A 24,904-nucleotide genomic window follows, 5' to 3' on the forward strand; every position below is an offset into this window, starting at 1 on the left:
GAAGACTCCCTCCTTAGCAAGGTCATGAAGGCGAAATACTATCCAAATTGCTCTTTCCTTGATGCGGCTCTTGGCTATGGGGGAAGTTACTCTTGGCAAAGTATTTGGAGTGCTAAAGCTTTGGTGAAAGAAGGGTTGATTTGGAGAATTGGGTCGGGTTTGCAAGTCAATATTTGGAAGGATGCTTGGCTTGCGGATGAGCATGGAAGTTTGGTGACAACGAGCGAAAATGGAGGTCTCTCTCAGGTTAGTGAGCTTATAAATTTTGAAAATATGGAATAGAACACCGAATTGATTGCCAATCATTTTAATGAGAGAGATAAAAAATGTATCTTGTCCATTCCGTTGAGTTTGAGGGGTCCAAAGGATGTTCTTACTTGGGCTTTCTCAATGGACGGTTTGTACTCCACCAAAACTGCTTACATGCTTGGGAAGGGGTGTAATTTTGATGACTTTCATCAAGTATGGAGGTATATATGGAGTTTGTAGGTCTCACCAAAGGTTAGGCATTTTTTGTGAAGATTCTGTACTAACTCCCTGCCCACAAAAGCTCTGCTTTTTCATCGCCATCTTATCGATAATGTTGTGTGCCCTTGGTGTGGGAGGGAAGAGGAATCGAGTGCCCATGCTATATTCAACTGTTCTCGAGTTCAAGAGTTGTGGGAGGACAGTGGCTGCTTGGAGCTGTTCGATGTGAGTGTGATGGATGATCCGTGTGAGTTTCTTGCTAGTTGGAAGAGAGGAAGCATCAAGAAGCAGCAACGTGCGGCTTTCCTTGCTTGGTGCATTTGGGGCGAGAGAAATCAGAAAGTTTTCAGTGATAAAACCACCCCCAACCCTGTTCTTTTAGCACGAGCAATCAGGCTGAGTGAGGAGTATGTTTTGTATAGCAAGAAGGTCCATGTGAGCTTTGCAAAGTCTAAAACTCACAGCAAGAATTCCTGGACAGCTCCCCCTGATGGATTCATAAAGATCAATGCGGATGCCTCTCTTTCGAAGGATGGTTGGGTGGGGTTAGGCGTGGTGGCTCGGGACAGCGCTGGAAGTATGGCTTTTGCTGCAACTCGGAGATCAAAGGCGTGGTGGCCACCGGAGATAGCAGAGGGTAAAGCCATCTGTATGGCGGTTCGTTTGGCCAATAGTCACGGGTATAAGGATGTGATAATCGAGTCCGATTGCCAAGTACTTATTGATCATCTATAGAAGGCTATGACTTTCTTTTCTGATCTTGATAATGTTTTAGAAGATGCTTTGTATTTAAGTTCTTTCTTTAATTCTTGCTTTTGGGCTCATGTTAAAAGAGGTGGCAATGTAGTTGCTCACCATCTAGCTAAGCTTCTTCCTTTCGGTGTAGAACAAACTTGGGTGAATCATGTTCCTATGGAAATTTCACCCTATGTACTCTCGGACGCTTTGTCCATTCGCTAATTAATACACCGAATGATTTCTCTCAAAAAAAAAAAAATATATATATATATATATATATATATATATATATATATATATATATATATAACAATTTATAAAAATTCGAACAAATTAACTAGTGGTAAACCCTAGACTTTGAAATTGATATATTCGATAATTTAAGAAATACTACCTGATAAACTGATTTGATGGAGGGGCTACTTCAATTGGAGGAGAAAGCTCAGAAGCTGTTTCAATGGAGAAGAAAGCTCAAAATCGCTTTAACGGAGAAGAAAGCTCAAAATCCGCTTCAATGGAGAATACGAAGTATGAATGCTCATATTGTGAGGAGAGAGAAAGATTTTACAATTTTATATTTTTGGGTTTGTCTTACTCCGTAGTGTTTTACCCGTCTTTGTTATTTGTGCAAGAAAGGAGCCAAAAAAGACAAATTTTTACAATTCGCCCTTGTTGTTTGGAATTTAGTTTTATCGCCCTTATTGATAAGATATAAGACAACGACTCATTTTTCGCCCTCTTTGATAACAATAAAATAGGGCGAGTTGCGTATGCCCTGCTTGATAGTTTATAAGAAGGCAAAATTCAAATTACCCTCTTTGCCAAAATGAGTCGCCCTCCTTATACTATTTTCTTGTAGTGTATTTATCTTAGCATGTACACGTTTTTTCCTGTTTAGTATTTAAAAGCAAGAGAGTTATAAGGTCAAAAAATTTACATACATCTGTTGGATGTGTAGCGTTTCAAAATTAATATGCCCAAGCAATTTTCATATACTCGTTTTTATTTTTCGAATGAGCTTTTCTTTCTACAAGGTTTGATACTTAAAAGTTGGTAAGCTAATGTATGATCAAAGGACTGATTAAATAGCTAGAGTTAAAATGATTCAACACATTGATTAATGTTAAACAGTGCTCTAGTTTGCTTGTCTTGGTTAGATTTTATATCTTTATTCAGTGAACTTGGGTGTATTTAATTTGTGGAGTTATTAGTATAATGCTTGAGCTGATGATCGATTAAGCAATGAATGTAAAAGTTTATGATCTTGCTTTTGTTGTCTTCCTATTTTTTGATTTTGGATTTTAAAAAAAAATAAAATAAAATAAAATAAAATTGTTGGTTTAATTGGAGTGAGCTTAATTATTTGAATTCCTTAAAAAAAATTTAAAAAAAAAGAAAAAGAAAAAAATAAGCTTATTTTTACTTAAGTAGAAAAAAATAGATAAAACTCATGACTCTACTGTAGTCTTATGACTTTTGACTGCCACAATTTGTTTTTAATGGACAACTAAGATTATTTTATTTTATTTATTTTTAATTGATAATTTCAATTAAAAATATTTTTTCAATTATTTTAAATATATTTTATCTTCCAAGAACTATTTTATAATATTGTTTATATTCTGAATAAAAAATATATATATAATAATTAAAAAATTATTTTTAATTGAAATTACTAATTTAAAATAAATCGAAAAACAAATAATCTAAGCCCTCCATTAAAAAAATAATAAAAAAAAAAGTGCTTAGAAACTATAAAAAATAGTGAAACACTTAATATTATTACTTAAAATATGAAATTTGGATCAAATAATCGGGTCGAATTCGGGTTGTTCGAGTTCAGTACAAATTAGGTTTGGATCTCTCTCACTAACTTCGAGATTGTCAGCCCTACCCATCCATTAAACATTCTTCAGTGGGTCATCTACCCATCTTGTATTCTTTTACTATCAACCATAAAAAAGTTTTTTAGTGTCTATTGAGCTCGCCGTAGTTTTTCTATACTATCATCCACTGTTCTTAAACGAAGTTAGTAATTAAATTAAAAAGATAACAAACCTTAAAGAAAAAAAAAATAGATAAGCAACTTGACTCTTTGAGGTTTTTTAAAGACATTTTCAATGGAGTCAAAGATCAAAATACACGTAATCCAATAATAATCGGAACACATCAATTATATGTACTGCGTTCCTTACTTTCCTTCAAGTTTCATTGAACTATAGTAGGAACGCATGTTTACCGTGTTCAATTATAGAGGACGTTGATCACGGCAGTACAAGACTCGTTTTTTCTTTATTTGCTGGCCCCAATTAATGAGTTGATGACTTTCTATCAATAATAATGGTGATGCATAGTTTTGCTCCTTGTGTATTCCATGTAAAGTGGATTTTTCTCACCCACTAACTTTCTTCCAATTAAACTTCTTGTATTTCTTTCCTTTTATATACAAAGATACTACGTCATGTTAATACAATCCTTAACATATGTAGTTATATACAAAGATACAATCCTTAACAACAATAATAATGGAGTTTTTTTTTTAAAGACAAAGTAAACCATTCATATAACATCTATATAATTTAATAATAGTAAAGATGTAGTATGTATTCTAGGTTTCCAAAACCCAAATCCAAACATCTCTATGATTAATTTGTGGTTGGTGCACCCGAGTGCATCATGCGCATGGTGCACCCAAAAGAACATTTAGTATATTTAAAAGAACATGGGTAAAAAATGAACATGTTTTTATTTTCTTGCAACTTCAAATCCATCACTCTCTTCTCCTGCAATTTCTCACTCCTCTTTCCCTTCCTATCACTCTCTTTCTTGCTGCCAATTTTTACTCTCCTTTACACCATCGTTTTCATTTAAGAATTTCAATGAATTTGGGTAAAAATCATTTCCAAAGTATTCATTTTCTCTCTCCATAACTTTTCTCTCTATCTTTTTCTATTTTTCAAAAAAAATTCAAAATTGTTCATCTTCAAAGTGAAACCCAAGGAAAAAATTGAACTTATTTCAACAATTTAACCTTCAAACTTAAACAAATGGTGGATTCAAGTAAAATGTAAGTATAAATTTTGTACATGGAAATTGTTTTTCTTCAATAATTTTAAAGTTAAAGTGTTTAATTTTGTGAATTTGGGGTTTTTAAAAAAAAAATAATAATTAAAGCTATAAAGTACAAGTGTTCAAAAAAGAACAATTAGAGGAGAAAGAAGAATAGTAATGAATTGAAGCCAACTGGAAAATAACCAAGCAAGGTTAATTTTTCAAACACTAGCTTGTTCTTTTTCAAACACTAACATGTTCTTTTTATTCCATGTTCTTTAAAAAATGCCTAATGTTCTTTTCGGAGGTCATGTTCTTTATCAAACACAAACATGTTCTTTTGTTGAACACTATTATGCATGTTCTTTTTCAAATACTAGCATGTTCTTTTTCAAACATTGGCTTATTCTTTTTCAAACACTAACATGTTCTTTTTATTCCATGTTCTTTAAAATATGTCTAATGTTCTTTTCGGAGGTCATGTTCTTTGTCAAACACAAACATGTTCTTGTGTTGAACACTATTATGCATGTTCTTTTTCAAATACTAGCATGTTATTTTTCAAACACTCATATGTTCTTTTTTTTTTTTTTTTCTCATGTTCTTTAAAATAAGCCTAATGTTCTTTCCGGGTGCACCATGCGCATGGTGCACCCGGGTGCACTATACTATTTTCACTCTATGATTGTACAAAATGAAAACTAAAATTATAGTTATATTAATACAAATCGCACATAATCAACATTTATTAAAAGATGGGAAATTTTAGAAATGCAGTGTCACTAAATTTCTATTTTATTCACCTTAATTTTACTATTAAAAAAAAATAATTTTTTACTTAATCTAAATAGTTTTATTACTTAAAATTACTTTTACTGAATAAAAAAATTATAGTTTTTGGTGCTTAGAGAGCCACAAGAACGGATGATGAGATCGATTGGGAAGCTCTAACCAATTGTTTAGTAGGTGCAGTGGAGTACTACTTAAGAGATTGTAATATTTTAATTGTTTGACAAGGTGTATATAAGTCACTCCAAATTAAAGAAATTCAATCCTAAAACCAGTTGATTAAGGAAAGGATAGCTCCTCAACCTATAAATTGATTCAACACTATCATCATCGTTATTATTGTTATGGACGAGCTCAAAAAAACAAGGTTTGAAATTAGCAGCATGAACCCATAGAAAATCATCATTTTGATCTGGAAATAAATTCTCATAAACTCTTAATTATTAACCATCTAAGGCTCTTTAGCAATTGGCGTGTGCTTTACTGCTTGCAAGGCCTCAATCTTGATTTGGCTAGTTCTTCGGACATGTAAATATCCATCCAATGTAATAATTACTGTGTTCCTACTAGGCTACTACAAGCAAGTTCCTATATAATGTAGTATATATATGTGTGCATATCAACGCATAAACATACTACGTACACACAAATAAACTTCATTCTGAAATCATAAAAGAGTGCCATGAGTCCCATATTTACTTTGGTATTCGTTTTTGTTACTCATTTCTTAAGCCTTTTCCACTCCGTCTTGCCCAATAGTGTAGAGCGTGTTGCCCTCTTAGAAATTAAGTCGAAAATAAAACTTGACCCTTATGGAGTTTTAAACTCTTGGAATGAATCCCTTCCTATTTGTGAGTGGCAAGGAGTCTTTTGTGGCACCAAGCATCCACATCGACATCGAGTCATTAGCTTAAGTCTTCACAACTACAATTTGGTGGGAACCCTATCACCTTATGTAGGCAACTTAAGCTTCCTTCATTTTCTAAAGTTATACAACAATAGTTTTGGAGGCCACATACCACCTCAAATTGGCAATCTAGTAAAGTTAAGGGTTCTAGGCTTAGGATTCAACAGATTTGAAGGCCAAATACCAGCCAATATATCTCATTGCTTGAATCTTATACAACTTGGCCTAACACTCAACATTCTTTCTGGAATTGTTCCATCTCAAATTGGCCTCTTGTCTAAGTTACAAGTCTTAGCACTTGATGCTAACCAACTTGAGGGTGACCTCCTAAACAAGGTCGTCGTCAATTTGACTAGCCTACAGGAACTGTATGCAATGCGTAATGCTTTTCACGGAAGCATTCCAGACAACATTGGAATAACAAACAAATATCTATCTTATATCGTCATTGCGGAAAATAGTATTTCAGGTATTATTCCTCCTTCTTTCTACAATCTTTCTCAGCTTGAATCGATTTCTTTAAACTACAATCAACTCCAAGGAACTCTTCCCTTAGATATCGGGTTTCTTCTTCCTAAAATCAAAACATTCCACATAGATCATAATTTCTTCCATGGAAAGCTGCCAGCCTCTCTTTCAAACCTTACCAACCTTGTAATACTTGGTGCTATTAATAACAATTTCACCGGAAAATTCATGTTTAGTGCTAAAAATATGCCCAATTTAAAAGTCATACAAGTTTCCGGAAACTATCTAGGGAGAGGGGAAGCAGATGATTTAAATTTTCTACAAACTCTAGTTAACTGCAGCAAGTTAAAAACATTGGAATTTAGTGGTAATAGATTTGGTGGGATGCTTCCGAAGTTCTTAGGTAACTTGTCCACAACACTCACTAATTTAAATTTTCAACAAAATAAAATTTATGGGAGCATTCCATCAGGTTTATTTAACCTCTTTAGTGAACCTTGATATAGCAGAAAATGCCTTATCCGGAGAGTTTCCTACCACCCTTAGTAGCTGCACTAGCCTTGTTACATTTAGTGCGGGAGGGAACTTATTCACTCGATCTATTCCTCAATCTTTCAAGTCTTTAACCAGTTTGAGTTATTTGAACCTTTCTCATAATAACTTGTCTGCCACAATTCCTCAATTCATAGCCGATTTTCCAATATTGTCTAAACTAGATTTATCGTATAATAACTTTGAGGGGGAGGTTCCTAGGAAAGGTGTTTTTGCAAATCAAACTGAATTCATAATTCTTGGGAATAGCAAACTTTGTGGTGGGATTCCTGACCTCCATTTGCCCGCATGTCCATCAAATCCTACTACAAAAAGAAAGAGGGGAAAATTGTCTGTTCCTGTGATTGTGATCATTGTAGTAGCCTCTTTGGTCGGGAGTGTGTCCATAGTGGCATTAGTGTATTTCCTACTTTGTTCAAGGAGGAAACGAAACAAACCATCTCAAGGATCCCAGTTGAATTTGATAGAGCCGTTCTCGAAAATATCTTATGACATGCTTCTCAAAGCTACAGATAGGTTTTCGGAAGCAAATTTACTTGGCGTAGGTCGTTTTGGGTCTGTTTATAAAGGGGTCCTTGATCATCAAGAGAGCAATACAGTTGTGGCTGTTAAAGTTATCAGCCTTGAACAGAGAGGAGCTACCAAAAGTTTCATGGCAGAGTGTGAAGCATTAAGAAGTATCCGTCATAGGAACCTTCTTAAGATTGTCACGGTTTGCTCGAGTACTGACTTTCAAGGCAATGATTTCAAGGCTTTAGTGTACGAGTTTATGACAAATGGAAGTCTTCATCAACGGATTCACACAGATCCACATTTTAGAAGACTAAGCCTTCTTCAAAGGGTAGAGATTGCAATTGATGTGGCGAGTGCACTGGATTATCTACACAATGGTTGCGACACTCCTATCATTCATTGCGACCTAAAACCAAGCAACATTCTCCTCGACAATGATATGGTTGCTCATGTTGGGGACTTTGGGTTAGCAAGATTTCATTTGCGTGCAACTGCGAATAACAGTAGCTCAATAGCAGTCAAAGGCACGGTTGGATATGCAGCTCCAGGTAATTAATATGAAATAATAACACTGAAATCGAAACTTATAATGTATTTAATTAATTAATCAGAATTTATAATTTAAGCACGCATCTTTTCTCTGCTTTGAAAAACCCTGTTTTGAACAGAATATGGCCTAGGAAGTATGGTGTCTAAGGAAGGTGATGTTTACAGTTTCGGCATTGTGTTGTTAGAGATGATGATTTCAAAGAGTCCCACTGATGAGATGTTCGAACGAGGTTTAGACCTTCACAATTATGCTAATTCAGCAGCATTGTCTGATCAATTGGAAAACATCATTGACCCAAGGCTCCTAGAGGATGGAGGTACAAGTGAAGGAAACGAAGGCGAAATTTTGACAGAAATTGACAGGAAACATAAGTGCATAAAATCTATCATCGAAATTGGAGTAAAATGTTCCGTGGAGTCACCACAAGATCGAATGAGGATCAAAGATGCTATTGGGGAGTTGCAAGTAACAAAGGATGCTCTCCTTAAACAACTACATGTCATTCGTGCAAAGCGCGTCTAGGTACATACTTTTAAATTTCATATTTTCTAGTATATGCCAAATTCATCACTTACAGTACTGAAATTGCTAGGCTCTTGCAAGAATCGTGCATGCTAGCAGCAGAAGTATAAGACTACTGTGAGACATTATTAGCATAAACTAAGTGTAAGTTTTGCTTTCGATAGTATTTCTCTGTTTAAATGATGTAACAAAAATGCTCAAGAATAAAAAATAAAAAAAAAAGAATATCGATTGCTTTTTGATATTTCAATTCATCATGTTGCACTTTAATATTTCCTCCTATATTGTGCTACTCATACTTGTATATCCTTATAAATTTTAAATTGAGTTGGAAGTTTGAACAATGGTAATCCAATGTCTCTTGAAAAGGAATTTTAGACCTAAAAAGAGAAAAATAAAAAAATAAAAAAAATAAAATAATAATAATAATAATAATAATAATAATAATAATAATAATAATCATCATCATCATCATCATCATTTTAAGATATTCATATACTAGGGATTTAAAGACTACTTCACTTCTTCTTTTTTTTTTCAGCCCAGTGTTGGGTTCAGCCAAGTGTTGGGTCCAGCCCAGCCCAAATTCTTGCCTAAAATGCGGCCGTGATCATCTCTAAAAAGAAGAGTACAGTAAAAGAGAAAAAAATCAACATATACGTTGTATTCCAGTAAAAGAAATTTGTGTACTTGTACTTTTAGTGACGCCGCCTAATACATTCGAAATTATTGAAGGATGGCAATGATTCAGTGAAACTGTGAAACAAATGCAGCCTGCAGTTTGTGGGACCCTCAAGACACGAGGATATTTGATCATGATTGTATTATTGGGATATATTGCTAACACCTAAGTTGATATTGTCTACATTTATAAATAGGTGATCCACTCAAATAGTGATCAGCAAGTGTACCTACCTTAATTTATTATTTGATGGTTAGAAGTTGTGTTGTTGATAATTATACTTATTAGACATGAGTGCATGACCTTCGTTTATTATGTGTGTAATGTGTCCCCTAATATAGAAATAACGGAAATTTCACCATACACCACTGAGTTTAAGCTTCATTCACCGTAAAACACCAAAAACTTTCTAATATACCAAATACCACTCAATTATTGTACATTAACATGAAATACTTTTTTGGCTAACTGCCGTTTGGGATAATTTACCATTTCACCATGTACCATATATCTCCTGATTGACGAAGTTTTTTTTGAAAAATTCTTCGTATATTTATAAAATTAGTGACACGGATGACTTAACAAGCAATAATTCACTAATAATAATGATTAATTCAAAAGATGACACTTACTATAAAAGGTGAGACACAATCTTCAAATAAAAGACTACAAATAATTTTAAAAATAACACTGATCAGATTTTGTTGACTACAATACTTTAAAAAAAAAATATCACGTAGATACATCCTCGATTCAAAGCTAAAATCAAGTGGTGGATAAAAAAAACAAAAAAAAAAAGGTTTATTCATCACATATAAAATCCAATTGTTAAGGGTTCGTTTGGCATCGCTGTGGTTTATTGTTTTTTGGTTTTTTGTTTTTTAAGAGTATATTATCTATGTCACATAATAAATCAAAAATTATTTAGACTTATTAAAATAATGATAATTTTGAAAACTGACAACAGAAAAGTGGAAACACTTTTTTCTTGTTTCCTGTTTTTGGTTTTTTTTTAAAAAAAAAAAAAAAAAAAAAAAAAAAAAAAAAAAAAAAAAAAAAAAAAAAAACTGAAAACAAAAAATGATGACAAACAAGCCCTAAACAATCATAAATCATAAGAGTCCCAAAAACAAATGGTGCAACGTAACCTACTTAAAACGATATTAAATGCAAGATCACGAATCAAATCACGACCTTAACAAAAAATTATAGCACCAATCCATGAGTTGGCCAATTTGAAGATTTTGAACACTCAATAGTCAATAGTAACACGCATTGACAAATGACAATATAAGATGGAAGTTTCTCTTTCATAAGTAATCAAAAAGTTGTTTGCCGGTAAAATTTGTCTCTTTAATAATCCCCTTTATCTTTGTATGACCAGTCCCCTTCTTTATTCTTCCTCCTTTACATTTTAACCCCACCCCACTTTAACTTGAACTTAAATTAAATCCTATAACCGTTGTTATCATTTCGTACCATTCAAACCTTATTCTTTATAAAATTCATATCTTACCTTATATTAAAAACTTCCCACCTTCCTTTTTTTCCTACACATTTCCGAAATTTTCAACTCTAACAAAATATAAAACATGGGACTCTTAGGCGACATTATAGGCAAGGTCAAGGACAAGGCTTCAATAGGCAAGGCAGCCCTCCTCTCCCGCAACCACACCACGGCCGCGCTCCGTCTCACCGTGTTACGTGCCACTAGCCACGAGGCCGATACACCACCTCAAGAATCCCACCTTGCGGCAATACTCGCCGCAGGAGAAGGTCCACGTACGGCAGCAGCCGTAGTGATTGACGTTCTCATGCGGCGACTTCACAAGACATCTTCTTCAGCAGTAGCAATAAAATCACTCTTAGCTCTCCACGTCATTGTCCGACGTGGAAACTTCATATTACACGACCAGCTTTCTGTTTACCCCGCTACTGGCGGGCGTAACTACCTTAAACTCTCCGATTTTCGGGACAACTCGTCTCCGATAACATGGGAGTTGTCCACGTGGATCAGGTGGTACGCCAAGTACCTGGAGCAGATCTTGTCTAGTTCCAGGATTCTCGGGTATTTTCTATTTTCGACTTCGTGTAGCCTCGAGAGGGAAAAGGGTAAGGAAATCATCGCCTCGCTTTTATGCAAGGACTTGTTAAGGGAAATCGATGGATTGATAAATGTACTGGAGGAAATTTGTAAGAGTCCTGATTGTGTTCATTTAGAGGGTAATAAGTTGTTACTAGAAGTAATGGGATTAGTAGGTGAAGACTATTTTACTACGGTAGATGAGATTGTTATTCGAGTTGAGGAATTTAAGGAACGATTGAGTTGTTTGAGTTTTGTTGATTCGGTTGAGCTGGTTTGTGCTCTTAAGAGGTTGGAGGACTGTAAGGAGAGACTCGGATCTATGTTCGAGGTAAATGGGTCGGGTTTGGTTGAGGACTTGTGGTGTTTAGTTAGTGAGATGAAGGATAAAGTTGGAGAAGTGAAGGGGTTTAAGGAGGAGAAGATGGTGCTAAGTTGGGGAAGGTTCGAGTCGGCTCGGTTCGGAGAGCGGGTTAAGCCGCAAGACTCGGTTCAGTTTGCGTCTAACCGGTTTGCGTTTCAGTTTGCTTATGGTGAGCTTGTAAGGTGAGGTGATCTTGGTTCATTTAGGAAATTAAGGCTTCTTAATTAATTCGAAAACTTTTATTTTAGTTTTATTTTTTTTGTGCTTTTTTTTGGGTGTAATTGGTGGGGGTATGAGGGAGGGGGTTTACTTTTTGTATGTAAATCTCTGTATTTTAGCAAAATTTGTGACTAATTTTGTCTTTTTTTTAGATTGATTTAAAGGGATGATATGTTAGTATACTTTATTATTGAATTGTCAACTTAAGTCCTAGTCTAAATTTGGGAAAATTTTTCTTCCCCTATAACTTGTATGTACTATGACTACTTTCTCAAATGTAACACTTTTCGTATTATTTTTAATGTGCATACAAATATTTTTTTAAAAAAAAAAATCTTGAATAAAAATAAGTGTTATGGAGTATACAAAAATTCAGATTACTAATATGATAAAATTGGATCTTAATGTCTTAATGAATGGGTGAATATGACAGTCAAACATCATTATCAAACATGGTAAGAGTACTAAAGCGAAAAGTAATCAGAAATTGCATTGATCTGATATGACAAAATTGGATGTTAATGATGACAATAAGAATTCAAAGCCGAATGATTGCTACAAGCCTACAAGCATGACGCGCATACTCTCTACTACTAATCTTCTAATCTAGGAGGGTGCCAAAATGATGAGTTTCATGACATATTAACCACGTAATTAGCATTAATAATTTAATGCTAAACTTCTATTATGAGTCATTTAATTATTATGGAGTGCATTGTTAGGTTGTATTAGGTAGAATAAATTAGTACTAAATGTCTGTAATTATCATTAATTTATTAGTCATGTCATCTGTTTTATTAAGTAAGATGGACATAAATGAAGCAATATTGAATCGTTAGTCATATAACGTAGCCTAATAAAGTAGTAGATAAACCTTCTAGGACGGAAATAAAAAATGTGCAATAAGAAATGTTCTGGATGGCTGTTATGTGACAAATAGATACTCCCTCCGTAGTTTTTTAAGTGTTACGGTTTGACTGACACATAGTTTTAGACATTTTAATTGACTTAAATAAAATAAGAGGTAAAGTGAGGTAGTTGGAGTATTAAAAAATTGTAAAAGAAAGATAGTGTGGTTAATAGTTTATTGAAAAGTAATGAATGTAAGAGGAAAGATATAATTAAAAAAGTAGTTATGGATTTGGGTGGAGACCATAAGAGGAGAGAGATATAATATTTTAATGTAGCTTTTTGCCAAAAAAGGAAGTGTAACACTTAAAAAAACACGGTCGAAAATGGGAAGTGTAACACTTAAAAAAACACGGAGGGAGTACAATATTTTTTGAGAACAACTATCGATTGTAGTCTGAAAATCAAAAATTGTAGTGCTACTCAAATTTTTTGTGTTTTGTGGTAGTTATTTTTTTTTAAAAAAAAAATGATAGGTAATTGTTCTCTAAAGTAATCAATTTAATGGTAGTGTTGACAAAATCTCCTATTTTAAAATATCAAATTTTTGTAATTTTAATTAATTCTTCCCTACTTTATAAAAAGTAGAATCTTGCTCTTATGAATAGGGTTGTGACAATTATAACCCCAAAAATGTGTATTTATTTTGCCCCCATTTAATATTACAATATTTTTTTAATACTGTATATATTCTCTCTGTTATTACGTACTTTTTCATCTTCCCATTCAATCGGTTGAATTATTGGTTTCAAGTTTCAACCACAAAGTCACTGATAATCTTCAAAGGTATTTTTCAATTTTAATTTCAATTGTTTTATAAGGTTTTGATCGATTTTAGATTTTAAGGTATTATCCTTTTTAAATTTTAAGGTCTGGGTATTCATCTATTTTTCCTAAATTTGATTGGATTTTGAAAGAAAAAAATATAGTAGATAATTAAAGTGAATGGAGAACCAGAAACACTATAAGCGAGGGAAATATAACAACTTCCGAGCACTACCCCATGGAAGCCTCACGTGTCTCTTTCTATTCTTTCAATTTGATCATTTCATGAATATTTGTCAGTGACTTTGTGGTTTGTCCAGTTAAGCGCTACCTATACGATTTTTTAGGATTTTTTTATTTTTTATTTTATTTTTTATGATCATCTTTAGACTGTACTTTGGTTTTGATTTTGGGGATTGTAGAATTTTACAAAGGTGGCTTTCAACATTGCTATTAGATTCGTTGTTATGAGATGCAAAGGACATCCAAATTTGGATTATAATTTTGGGATTAAGAGCGTAAAATGAGAGTCCACAACTTTAAAAGATGCAATTTTTCAAGGTACATGTTTTTTAAAGGGAGTAGAATGCATTTGTGCTTAGGCTCTGGATGTATATTCTATATTTGAAGGAAAGGAGGTGTGAGTAGTTCTCTTATCAATCCTAATCTACCTTAAAGGTTTATTGTTACTTGTTAGAAGAGAAGATACCACTTTTCTGGTGAGATTGATATGATGCATCCTAATAATGCTATATGCTCTACATCTAATGAGTATCAACTTAATGATTTACTGTATTTCTTTGTATTGTTGAGTTGAATTAAGTTGAGCTCAAGCTTGGCTGCATTGGATAACTCAGCTCTTCTTACATTGGGTTTAATTACAGAGTATTAAAAATAAAAAAATAAAGCATCTGGATCAATATACAAAGTGAGGAAAAAAAAAACTACTCCATATTTTATTATTTTGGATTTTTACATTGGGTTCAAGCTACCAAACTTTATATTAGATGATCATATTAGACTTAACAGCAATATTAAGTATAAATGTACGTTGCATTGGACTTGAGCAAAATCCAAACTCAAAACTAAATTTAACACCTAAGAGTCCTAACTACTTATAGGGGTACCCAAGAACAAATTGATACAAAATTTCATTATTCCTCTGTTTGTTTCTCTTTGTTTTTCAGCTTGTAATATGTATCAAAATTTTATTCTAGAAAATCATCTAGACTCTATAAGAAAAGCATGTAAATGCTATTTTTTACTCTTTAAAATACATAAGAAAAGGTTAAGGATATATGATTTTGAACTTAATAGTCGATTATTACTCTTTCTAAAGGTTCATTGTATTAATTCTTACCAGTTTCAAGGTATTTAAAGATTGTATAAGACATTTTATGTGCAAAATGCTTACTAATCATAACTATTTACAAGCTAAAATCTTAAGTACAAAGACAAGCCTTGATAACTTCTCCGCATTGGCTATCCATGTCGCGCGCATCGCGCGCGTTGGCCACCCTAGTATTTATATAAGCATGAGCGGAGGTACGGGAGGGGCCAGTGGAGGCCCAGCCTCCCCGGTCTATATTGGCAGCCTAGTTTTTTTAACTGTTGGCACCCATAAGTTTTATGATATATGTAAATGTTAGCTCAAAATAAAAGAAAAGTTGGGCTGCTTAGTTGGTTTGATGAGGGTATGATAATGTTTTGTTGGCATGAGATCAAGGGATCAATCCTTCATCTATAGTTTTATTTTTGACTTTTTTTTACTTTCTATCATTTTAAATGTATATATTTTGATTTTAAGGTTTTTTTTTAAAAAAAAAAAATAATTATACACATGTGAAAATAATGTGATCTCTTCTACTTCTTCTCAAAGCCATTTCATTCCTATTTTTCTAACTAACTTTTTATTATAATATCATTTTTTTATTAGTATTTTTTTTCTTACAAAATCTATATACATATAAGATGATCAAGATTTGACATTGGTATTAAAATTTCAAATAATTGCATTTTTTTTCCTAATAGCTTTTAAATATTTTTTTCTTAAAAAAAATCTATATAAGAATCGGCCCCCCGGTTCTTAAATTCCTGACTTCGCCCCTGTATATAAGTCATAAGTTACAATTGAATGAAAACTTGTTATCATCGTTATACAGTTATACTATACGGATGAACGTACTTTGAGCAGCAACCAGATATGAAGTTCACGTTTATATCACTCAAAAAATCCCCATAACTCCTTAAAGGTCTTAGCTCTAATAACAATATGATATTTTTTTTTTCATATACTTAAAAATAGAAAATATATTTAGGTAACCTAAATACCAAAAATGGTCATGGTTGTAGGTCTAATTTGTTCATGGAACATGTATTAGTTATGCAAATTGCAAAGTGTAAATGTAGTCATTGGCGAGGTAGAACATAAAGAAGAATGCTATCCGTATTTTAATTGGTTACTAGTCTTTTTAATTACTTAGTACATGTGATGACCAAGGTGGGCCAGTGGGCCGGGTTATAAATGTTGTACATCAAGTTGACGGGCCTTCTATTTTTGGCTTTATTAATGAATAAGAATATAGTTTCATTTACACGCTTTGATCAATATCTCTAGTTCTCAACTTCCTCATTAACTCACAATATCATTCCATGCATAAATACGCCGGTAGCATAGCATGTCACATCATTTATCTTCTTTGGTGTAATAAGTGTGTTAAATACGGGTTTGAGTCACACCACAAATTAAAAGAGATAGTCCATTTAACTATATAAAAGGAGATTTTATCCTATAACCATATGGCAAATAGGCCCATTAGCCACTTAGCTTTATAAAATGTTTAACTCTCTCAACTTTTATCAATGTGGGACGCTTATATGTGTTATTTGGTATGATATACGTAAACAAATTGTTTCTATAATTCATTCTTAATTTGATCATGTTTACAATTTACTTCGTATTCAAGTAGTATAATGACTATAATCGTGATTGTGTCTATAGCTTTAAGTGTGATTATAAAAATACTTTGTTCTTAACTAGGTTAAGCCCATGCATCGCACGGATTTTACAAAAAAAATCTGCTCATCTATTTGCAATGTACTTATAAATGATAAATATTCTAAATTAAATTTTTTATACATATTATTTATAGATAGTAGCATTCGCAGCAAGTCTTGTAGTGCCATTGAAAATTTTGTGAAAATAGAAGGGGAGTAGGTCTTTAGGATCAAGGAATCTGATACATATAGAGAATGGAGTGAATATATTGAGGGAAGTTCTTATTGTTAATTTGCATTGATTATGAGCAGCATATTTATAGTAATTACAAGAGTATATACTACGTATATGATAATAATAATAGCTATAGTAATTCTAGGAGGAAGTTACGAAATAATATATACAAGTTAAGCTAAAGTCTAAGAGCCAACTTTGAAATATAAACAAAATAATCAATTGTTATAAATAAGTATTGACCAGAAAATCAGTCAATTATAATCCTTATCAGGAGGTTGTGATTATAGAAGGTATGTTTTGTTCAGATTATTTTCTTTTCATTTCAGTTCTTAAATTGGGAAGTTGGATTTGGTTTAGCTTGTTTCACCCTTTGTATTGCTTAAGCTCAAGCAAGCTAATTTAAATAACACTCGTAAATCAACTTTCAAAGTACTTGATGCGATGTACTCAGTTTCTTAAGATATGGTCCTATTCACCTAAGAATTTGCCATATCCTGATTTGAATTCTCACAATACTAGTACAAATCTTCTACTTGCACCTTAATCAAATTATCACAACACTAATACTAATTATACTACGAGAGTTAGGGATGGTTTGGCTCAAGTGGTTAGAGCTCCCTTCCCGATTCCAAGTGATCCTGGCTTGATTAACAAAAAGTGCATATATATTATATAGCCTCCCACTTATGGACGTGTCTGCTTGCTTTGTTAGCCTGCGATGTGAGCATACATAACACAATATTAGTTGTTGTTATATATCGAATAATATATACAAGTTGTAACAACAATAAGCAAATTCAATCCATTTATTTTTTGAATGAAATATACGTATATACGAGGAATAGGGTCATTTTGAATCTGATCGAATTCCTTACCTCTTTCTCCCAGTTGCATCTCATTGTAATAATGCCTAATATCATTGTTTGAACTGCAGTTCCTACAATCATTCCGCCCCATATACCCTATGTATTCGATCATTAATTTGTCAAATTTTCAAATATTATTGTATCATCGGACTGAAATGAAACAAATTAGAATACTTAAATGTGAAAGGTAAATTAAATATTTACGTACGGTAACACCTCCATGTAATGTCCATCCCAGCAAAAGGCCTAGAGGGATGCCTATGAGATAGTAACTACCAATATTTACGTATGCCACAATACTTTGCCACCCTGATCCGACCGCAACACCTACAAGGAAAAAAAAACAAAAAACAAAAAAAAAAACTAAAGATTAAGGGTCTGTTCTCCTTGACTGAACTCAGCTGAATTGAACTGAACTGAACTTATTAAATCTGAACTGAACTAAACTGGACTTAACTGAATTGAATATTTTATAAGAGGGGGAAATTAGGAGTTGAACTGAACTGAAATGAATATTTTATAAGAGAATAAAATTATGAGCTGAATTGAACTGAGCTGAACTGAACTTATTAGAGCTAAACTGAACTGAATTGAACTGAAAATAATCGTATGAGAACAGACCCTAAGTAGCACAAACAATTTTTTTTTATCTTGTTATCTTGCATTTTTATAATATTTTCTATATGCTTCTTGAATTATTTATATTTTTCGATTTAGACTCTAATTAAGTATGTTAAGGTATTATACGTAACTTATAAAATGGACCATGTGGTGTCAAGTATTTAAGAATTGATTTATAATATACTCCCTCCGTCCCAAAAAGAACGACCCATTTGGGTTGATTACGCGGGTATTAAAGAAGATAAGTAAAAAGAAGTAAACGTATATTGGAAAGATAAATTTACATGGGGTTTGTAAAAAAATAGAGAGAGAAAGTAATAAAATAACATGGAAAATGAAACTTTTATATGGGGAAGCTAATTTTGCACATATATTGTTGCAAATTGGTGGTGTTTTAATGCAAATGGGTCATTCTTTTTTGGACAAAGTTTTGGCTAAATGGATCGTTCTTTTTGGAACGGAGGGAGTAGATAATTAGACATATCGATGGTTAAGCATGTAGCATGTTTCATACAATATACAATTGTGGCACACTAGACCTACTACGTAGGTACGTGTTTTAGAAATTTAAGAACTTACCGGAGAGAACGGGTTGGAGACTGTTGAGGAGGATAGTGAAAGCAAGAAGGACAGAGAGTTTATCAACCTCGTCAAGAACAGGTTGGCTGTTTGAGAAAATTAAAGCCAATTTGTCGTGGAAAATCATAGCCAAAAGCCAGAAGACAACCCCTATGGCTATGGAGGTCATCGATGCTACTATGGTTGCAAATCTAGCTCCTTTTCCATTCCCAGCTCCTAGTTCATTTGCTACTCTTACGCTGTATGTTTATTCATCATCAAATTAAAATTAATTATACCATTTTTAATTTATGAAACTTGCAAGTTGTAAGCATTTCATTATACTTGTTTAAATTAAATCTACCAGAACAATTAAAAGCATAACATTATATATTGAGGATGCCCCATTTTCTCATGGTGTTTCTCACCTGACATTTTCGTAAATAAACCAACATTTTTATTCAATTGTGGAGCCCACAATGATGAAAAAGTTGTTGATTTATTTACGAAAATGCCCCATGAAAACAAATTTCGCTTCTCACCATGAGAAACAGGGAATTTCCCTTATATATTAGGGTAATTAAGCAATTAAAAATTTGGGAAATTCTACATAATACCCCTGAGGTATTGATTATTCCACGTTGTGCCCCTCCCTTTGAAAAGTTCCACACTATAACCTCAAGGTCCCAAATTAAAAGTGATTAAGTTGTACCCCTGCCGTTATCCCCTGATATATGTTGACGTTAGTGGGGCCCACTTTACAACTATTTATTTATTTTTTCTCGATTTACGTGCTAAAAAAGTCCCATTAAAGATTTTTGGGGTAATTTTAGGCTTAAAGGATCCAAATTGAGCTCGGATTTTGCAAAAAAGTAACGTAAAGCCCCGGTTTATGAATTCTAAATTTAACTATGAGAATTCAAATCCACAAAACGAGGCTTTTACGTTATTTTTTTTTTTGCGAAATCCAAACTCAATTTAGAATCTTTAGGAATAAAATGACCCCTAAAACCTTAAATGAAACATTTTTTTTAGCACGAAAATCGAGAAAAAAATTAAGTAGGTGTAAAGTGGGCCCCAGTAACGGCAACATGTAACAGAAGGATAACGGTAGGGGTACAGCTTAATCACTTTTGGAACCTTGAGATTACAGTGTGGAACTTTTCAAAGGGAGGGGCACAACGTAGAATAGTCAATATCTCAGGGGTATTATGTAGAATTTCCCTAAAATTTCTTACATACCCAACACCAGCAAAGAACGCAAAAGGTATCATTATTTCCCACTGGTTGATGCTGGTGCTACAAAACAGAAACAATTAACCAAAATGCTCAAGTTAGAAAAAGAGCTTATCAGAAAAGACAAGAAAAATAAGGCTGAAAACAAAACTTGAGAATCACATCACAAATGTCAACCAAGTTTTCAACAAAAATTGCATGTACTAGTACTTAGCTATCTGTGGGACTAATATTAGCCTTGATTGTTGGCTATTTGTTGCACCTTTTTTGTCAATGCAATATCGTGATTAAAATATACTTCAAGCTAGCTATGTATTTCAAAAAATTATACGTAGTAGTGTTTATTGTAAAACAAATTAAACCGTAAGGTTTTAAAATTATACCTTGAATTTAAATCTAACAAAATATCACATTTTAATCTACATGCCTACAAATCTACCAAAGTACGAGTACAAATCACTAAATATAAGTTAAAATAGAGTATATATAAATTGTTCAAAATGTCTAAATAACTAACAGTACAATAATTTACTAATAAACTACTAAGTTCCAATATTCCAAAGGAAAATCAAAGTGAATATCCCACATTGGTGAGGAGAACAAGAGGTAGAAATAAAACAATTTATCCGTTGGCTATTGGTTTTTATACAAATATGAAAAATTAAAAAATTGTTTAAACTCTCTTGTTCTCCTCACCGATATGGGATTTTTTTTTTTTTTCTTTGAGGAAACCGATATGGGATAATCAGATACATAAAGTATGCCTTATTTCGGTGCATCTAAAGTATTAATAAACAAGAAATTAAATATAAATACTGAGTAAAAAAAAATAGCCTTTAAATAGGAGACAACTTATAATAAAAATAAAATTCACATTGAACAAGTTGATTCAAAACATCATACCATATTGACAAAGCATCCAAGGCGATATCTGCATTCTTCAAATTTCCTGTCATCAACATCAATGCTGTAGAGTACCAGTACTCCAAACTGCCCATTCAATACATGTACACCAATTAATATTGACAACATTCGTGATGATACTATCATTGACTATAGAACAAATTATCCATTGCAACATTCAAGATGACAATTTATCCACTTCACATTATAACAATTTGTGCTTCCAAGAATAATAAATTCTTATAGGTTAACAATACCTACATTTCCTTTATTCATATAATAAGGTCTTGTTCATTTCACCAAATATTTTTCTTAAACTTCAATTATTTTTACTGAACTGTATTATTTTTATTGAAATAAAACTATTTTTACTAATTCTACATTATTTCGTTTTTCTTAATTTTATTTCATGATTACTCGTATTATCCAAGATTGTTGATTTTACAAGTAATTATACTTAGAAAAAAAAAAGTTTAAAATACTTAAAATTGCATGTTAGCCTTAATTTATTTTTTAAATAGAAATTGCATCTTACTTGAATTAAGAAAAAAAAATTGTTTTTTAATATAAACAATACAAAAGACCAACTATAAGCATTTAAATTATTTTTTAAATTATTATAAAATACTTGAATTACATTTGAGTTAAAATGAATAAACAAAATTGAATGTACTTTTAAATAATGAGTTTTTTTTTTAGTATTCGTGAATGAGATTAGATCGAAAAAGTGCAAAACTCAAAGTGTCAGTAACACAATTACCAGATCATGACACCGGAAGCAGCAGAGAGCTTGATAAATTCCCATAGACCAGAAAAGGCTTCCATAGAGAAACCAGCCCAACAAAGGGGGCAACCACCCCAAAAAACAATGTATCCAAACAACACCAAAGCTTGTATCCACCAAGCCAAGCACAAAGCAATGGCTACTCCCATTACACCCCACCCAAGTACCGTGACCAATATCCATGAACCAATAATTTGAAAAATGACACCAACTATCGAAACCCATGCCATGATCCCGGGCTGCAGTTGGCTTTGAAGGAACGTCTGCAGCGGGAAGAGGAACGGGAAACATAGGTGCAATGGTATTAGACACAAGGTCACTGTCCCGGCTAGATCCGCAACATGGTCCGGTTGACCAAATAGCTTTAATAATTGGGTTGAAAAAATGAACAAAGGTAGTAGAAGTATAGAACATGTGAACAAAACTATCCATGACCTTTGCATGTACACACCCAACATGTAATACTTTTTTGCACCATATGCCTGTCCACATAACGTCTCTAGTGCACTTGCCATTCCTACCTATTAAAACAATCACGATTATAATATATGATTAAATTTCACACATTGACAAACACGCAAGTCAAAATGAAATAGCTAAGAGAATTTATTTTTCCGTATGTTGTTTTTGTTGGTCTTTTATAATTTTCACTTATCAATTTCATGGTTATCATATACTAATAAAAGGTTCTATCAGTTTAATTAAGCTAAGATAATCAAGGTGGATTATGTTCAAATAAATAAAAGAAAATTAGGTGAATAAAACTTAGTATCTACCACAACTCTTCAAAACCTAAATTGTCACCGCCTTTACAGTGTTTACACTCCCTCATTAAACAAACAAAATATGGAGTAGTTTCTACACTCTCCGATTCTTTTCGATGTTATTGTTTGAATGCATCTTTTAAATCATTCCCAATATATACAAATCAAACATTAAAGCCATGTAGTGGTGTGTTATATATGTCTCAAAATGTATACTTTGGGACTATTAAAATTTAAAATTAAAGTTTTCTATTATATATGGAATTAAAGGTACGGAGTATTAAATATATGTGTCTAGACAACATCAATAGTCAAAAGATGAACATAAAAAAATGAAGGGAGTTCTTTCATTCTCTTACACTCTCAGCCTTTATTTTAATTACCTTCCCAATTACATTTTGTGCAATATTTAATGTAGAACTTTGAACATTAATATCTTTAATTTTGTATTATACAGTAGAAAATACTCCGTATAAAACATTAATGCTATGAAAAAAAAAATAAACCTAATATAATCCACCTAATATTTTTTTTTTTCTTATTACTCGTAAATAGAAATCACAAAAGACAACTAAAGTTTGACAACATAAATAATACAGAGTAAATAGGAAAATAAAAATAATAAATAAATAAAATAAAAATAACTACTACATAATTTTCTTTTCAACATCCAACGCATTAGGTATGGAGTACATATAATAACAAAAGATTGAAAAAAAAATCAAAGTCAAGTTGATTAATAGATTAAATTATACAGGAGGTGGTTTTGCGTCTTAATTAGCATAAAATTTAGAGGTTAATTGATGATTAGATTTGAGTCACAATCACATATAAATACTCTCCGCTTATTTATATTTAAAACATATATTCTTTTGACACGCATTTAAAAAGAATATATTTAAATAAAATTAATGAGAATGAAGGATTAAATTACTAATCACAAATCATTAGTCACCTAAAATCTGAAAGGGAGCTCTAAGCTTCTAACCACCTGAGCTATCCCTCACTCTGTCCTCCTAACTTCTAATCTTTACCATTTTCATGTTACAATTTATTACTCCCTTCGTTCCTTAATACAATGCCTCTTTTGAACATTTATTCCTTACATAATAAAGAAAAATAGACATTGTATTAAGGGACGGAGGGAGTATTTTTTTTAAAAAAAAAAAAACAACAAACAAACAAATAACAAACAAACGAAACTTCAATTTTGACCACTTATAACTTGTACCCCGTGAGCCGTATATCTCTTATAAGGTTCACTACTTCACTTTAATAAATGGAATCGAAACGTGTATCACGGACTAATGTGGCGGAAAGATAATTTTGACTGGATAGGATTAATCATCTTATATTATTATTATCTGGTAAATAATTCACAGAAAAAAAAAATAAAAAAAATAAAAAAAAAAATCTCTTCCTATGATTAAAAATTAATAGAAGTAAGGTAAAAAAATGTTAATACTCCATACCTTTTTTGTTAATTACACTAAAACCATTTTTCTCTTAAAAAATATTTCAAATGTTAAAAAAAAAAAAAAAAAAAAAAAACAAAAAAAAGGAGATTGTAAACACCGAATCAAGAAAAAGCTTGTACTCCTACTCCACATAAAACATGAGTAAAAGAGTGTAGAACGTAATACCAATAGACCACAAGTAAGGCCGACGATGACGTTGGAGCCAAGGGAGATGGCAGCGAGTTCAACATCACCGATGTGGCCGGCGAAGGACTGAGCGATGACAAACAACGTGTAGGCCGCGATACGAGTAACGATAGTCGGACCAACAATGTGCCATAGCTTCTTAGATTCAATCCATACCCGCTTAGAAAGAGCTAGGTCGTCGTAAAAATAATCATAATTTTGTGTTATTCCTTCATTTGATGTTGAATCTTCGTTATTTTCTGATATCAAAGGAACTGCTTTGTCTAATACCATGGTAGCCTGGTTTATAGGAATTGTAGAGAGAAGACGGAGAAAAAAATGTAGAGAGAGGTTTTTTTTATTACATCAGAATTCAGTAGAAATGAATTCGCATTAATGTCATTTAATGTCATTATTACAATTGTACAGTATATATACTCGAGTTAGTTACACCTAAATAACTTTATAAAATAATAATTGTAATAAATCTAATACACCCCCTGTTAGAAGTGGAGGAGTGGAAGTAGGCACGTGGTGGGTTGCTAAGTTGAGTATTATTGCATGAGTTGAGTGAAGTGAGTACATGCAAGCTCCTATTTATACTAACTAATGTAGGTTACTTCCACCGACTTTGCTCCTTCAATTTGTTTCTCCTTTTTTCTTCTTCTTTCAAGATTAATCTAGGTAGTATGCTTTTGTTTAGTTTTCTAGTTT

At 32.5% G+C, this 24,904-nt stretch overlaps 2 protein-coding genes and 1 pseudogene across 2 annotated transcripts; 2 read left to right on the plus strand and 1 right to left on the minus strand.

Annotated features, from left to right (window-relative positions):
• Window positions 1–326: 326 nt before the first annotated feature.
• On the plus strand, window positions 327–1,203 carry LOC145637795 (uncharacterized). Its single transcript, XM_081688840.1, has 2 exons — window positions 327–397; window positions 522–1,203. The coding sequence occupies exons 1-2, from the start codon at window positions 327–329 to the stop codon at window positions 1,201–1,203; spliced, it is 753 nt and encodes a 250-aa protein (XP_081544966.1).
• Window positions 1,204–10,597: 9,394 nt separating this feature from the next.
• On the plus strand, window positions 10,598–12,331 carry LOC145624320 (putative clathrin assembly protein At4g40080 pseudogene; annotated as a pseudogene).
• Window positions 12,332–17,210: 4,879 nt separating this feature from the next.
• LOC145624329 (protein DETOXIFICATION 27-like) lies at window positions 17,211–24,570 on the minus strand. The gene is made up of 8 exons (XM_081677337.1): window positions 24,191–24,570; window positions 21,760–22,304; window positions 21,000–21,086; window positions 20,103–20,159; window positions 18,882–19,120; window positions 17,890–18,008; window positions 17,691–17,777; window positions 17,211–17,528 (listed from the first exon to the last, which is right to left on the minus strand). Exons 1-8 carry the CDS (start codon window positions 24,482–24,484, stop codon window positions 17,484–17,486), a joined length of 1,473 nt encoding a protein of 490 aa, XP_081533463.1. The 5' UTR covers window positions 24,485–24,570; the 3' UTR covers window positions 17,211–17,483.
• Window positions 24,571–24,904: the final 334 nt, after the last annotated feature.

This window comes from Chenopodium album, chromosome 1 (assembly GCF_948465745.1).
Source record: "Chenopodium album chromosome 1, dcCheAlbu1.1, whole genome shotgun sequence".
Lineage (NCBI taxonomy): Eukaryota > Viridiplantae > Streptophyta > Magnoliopsida > Caryophyllales > Amaranthaceae > Chenopodium > Chenopodium album.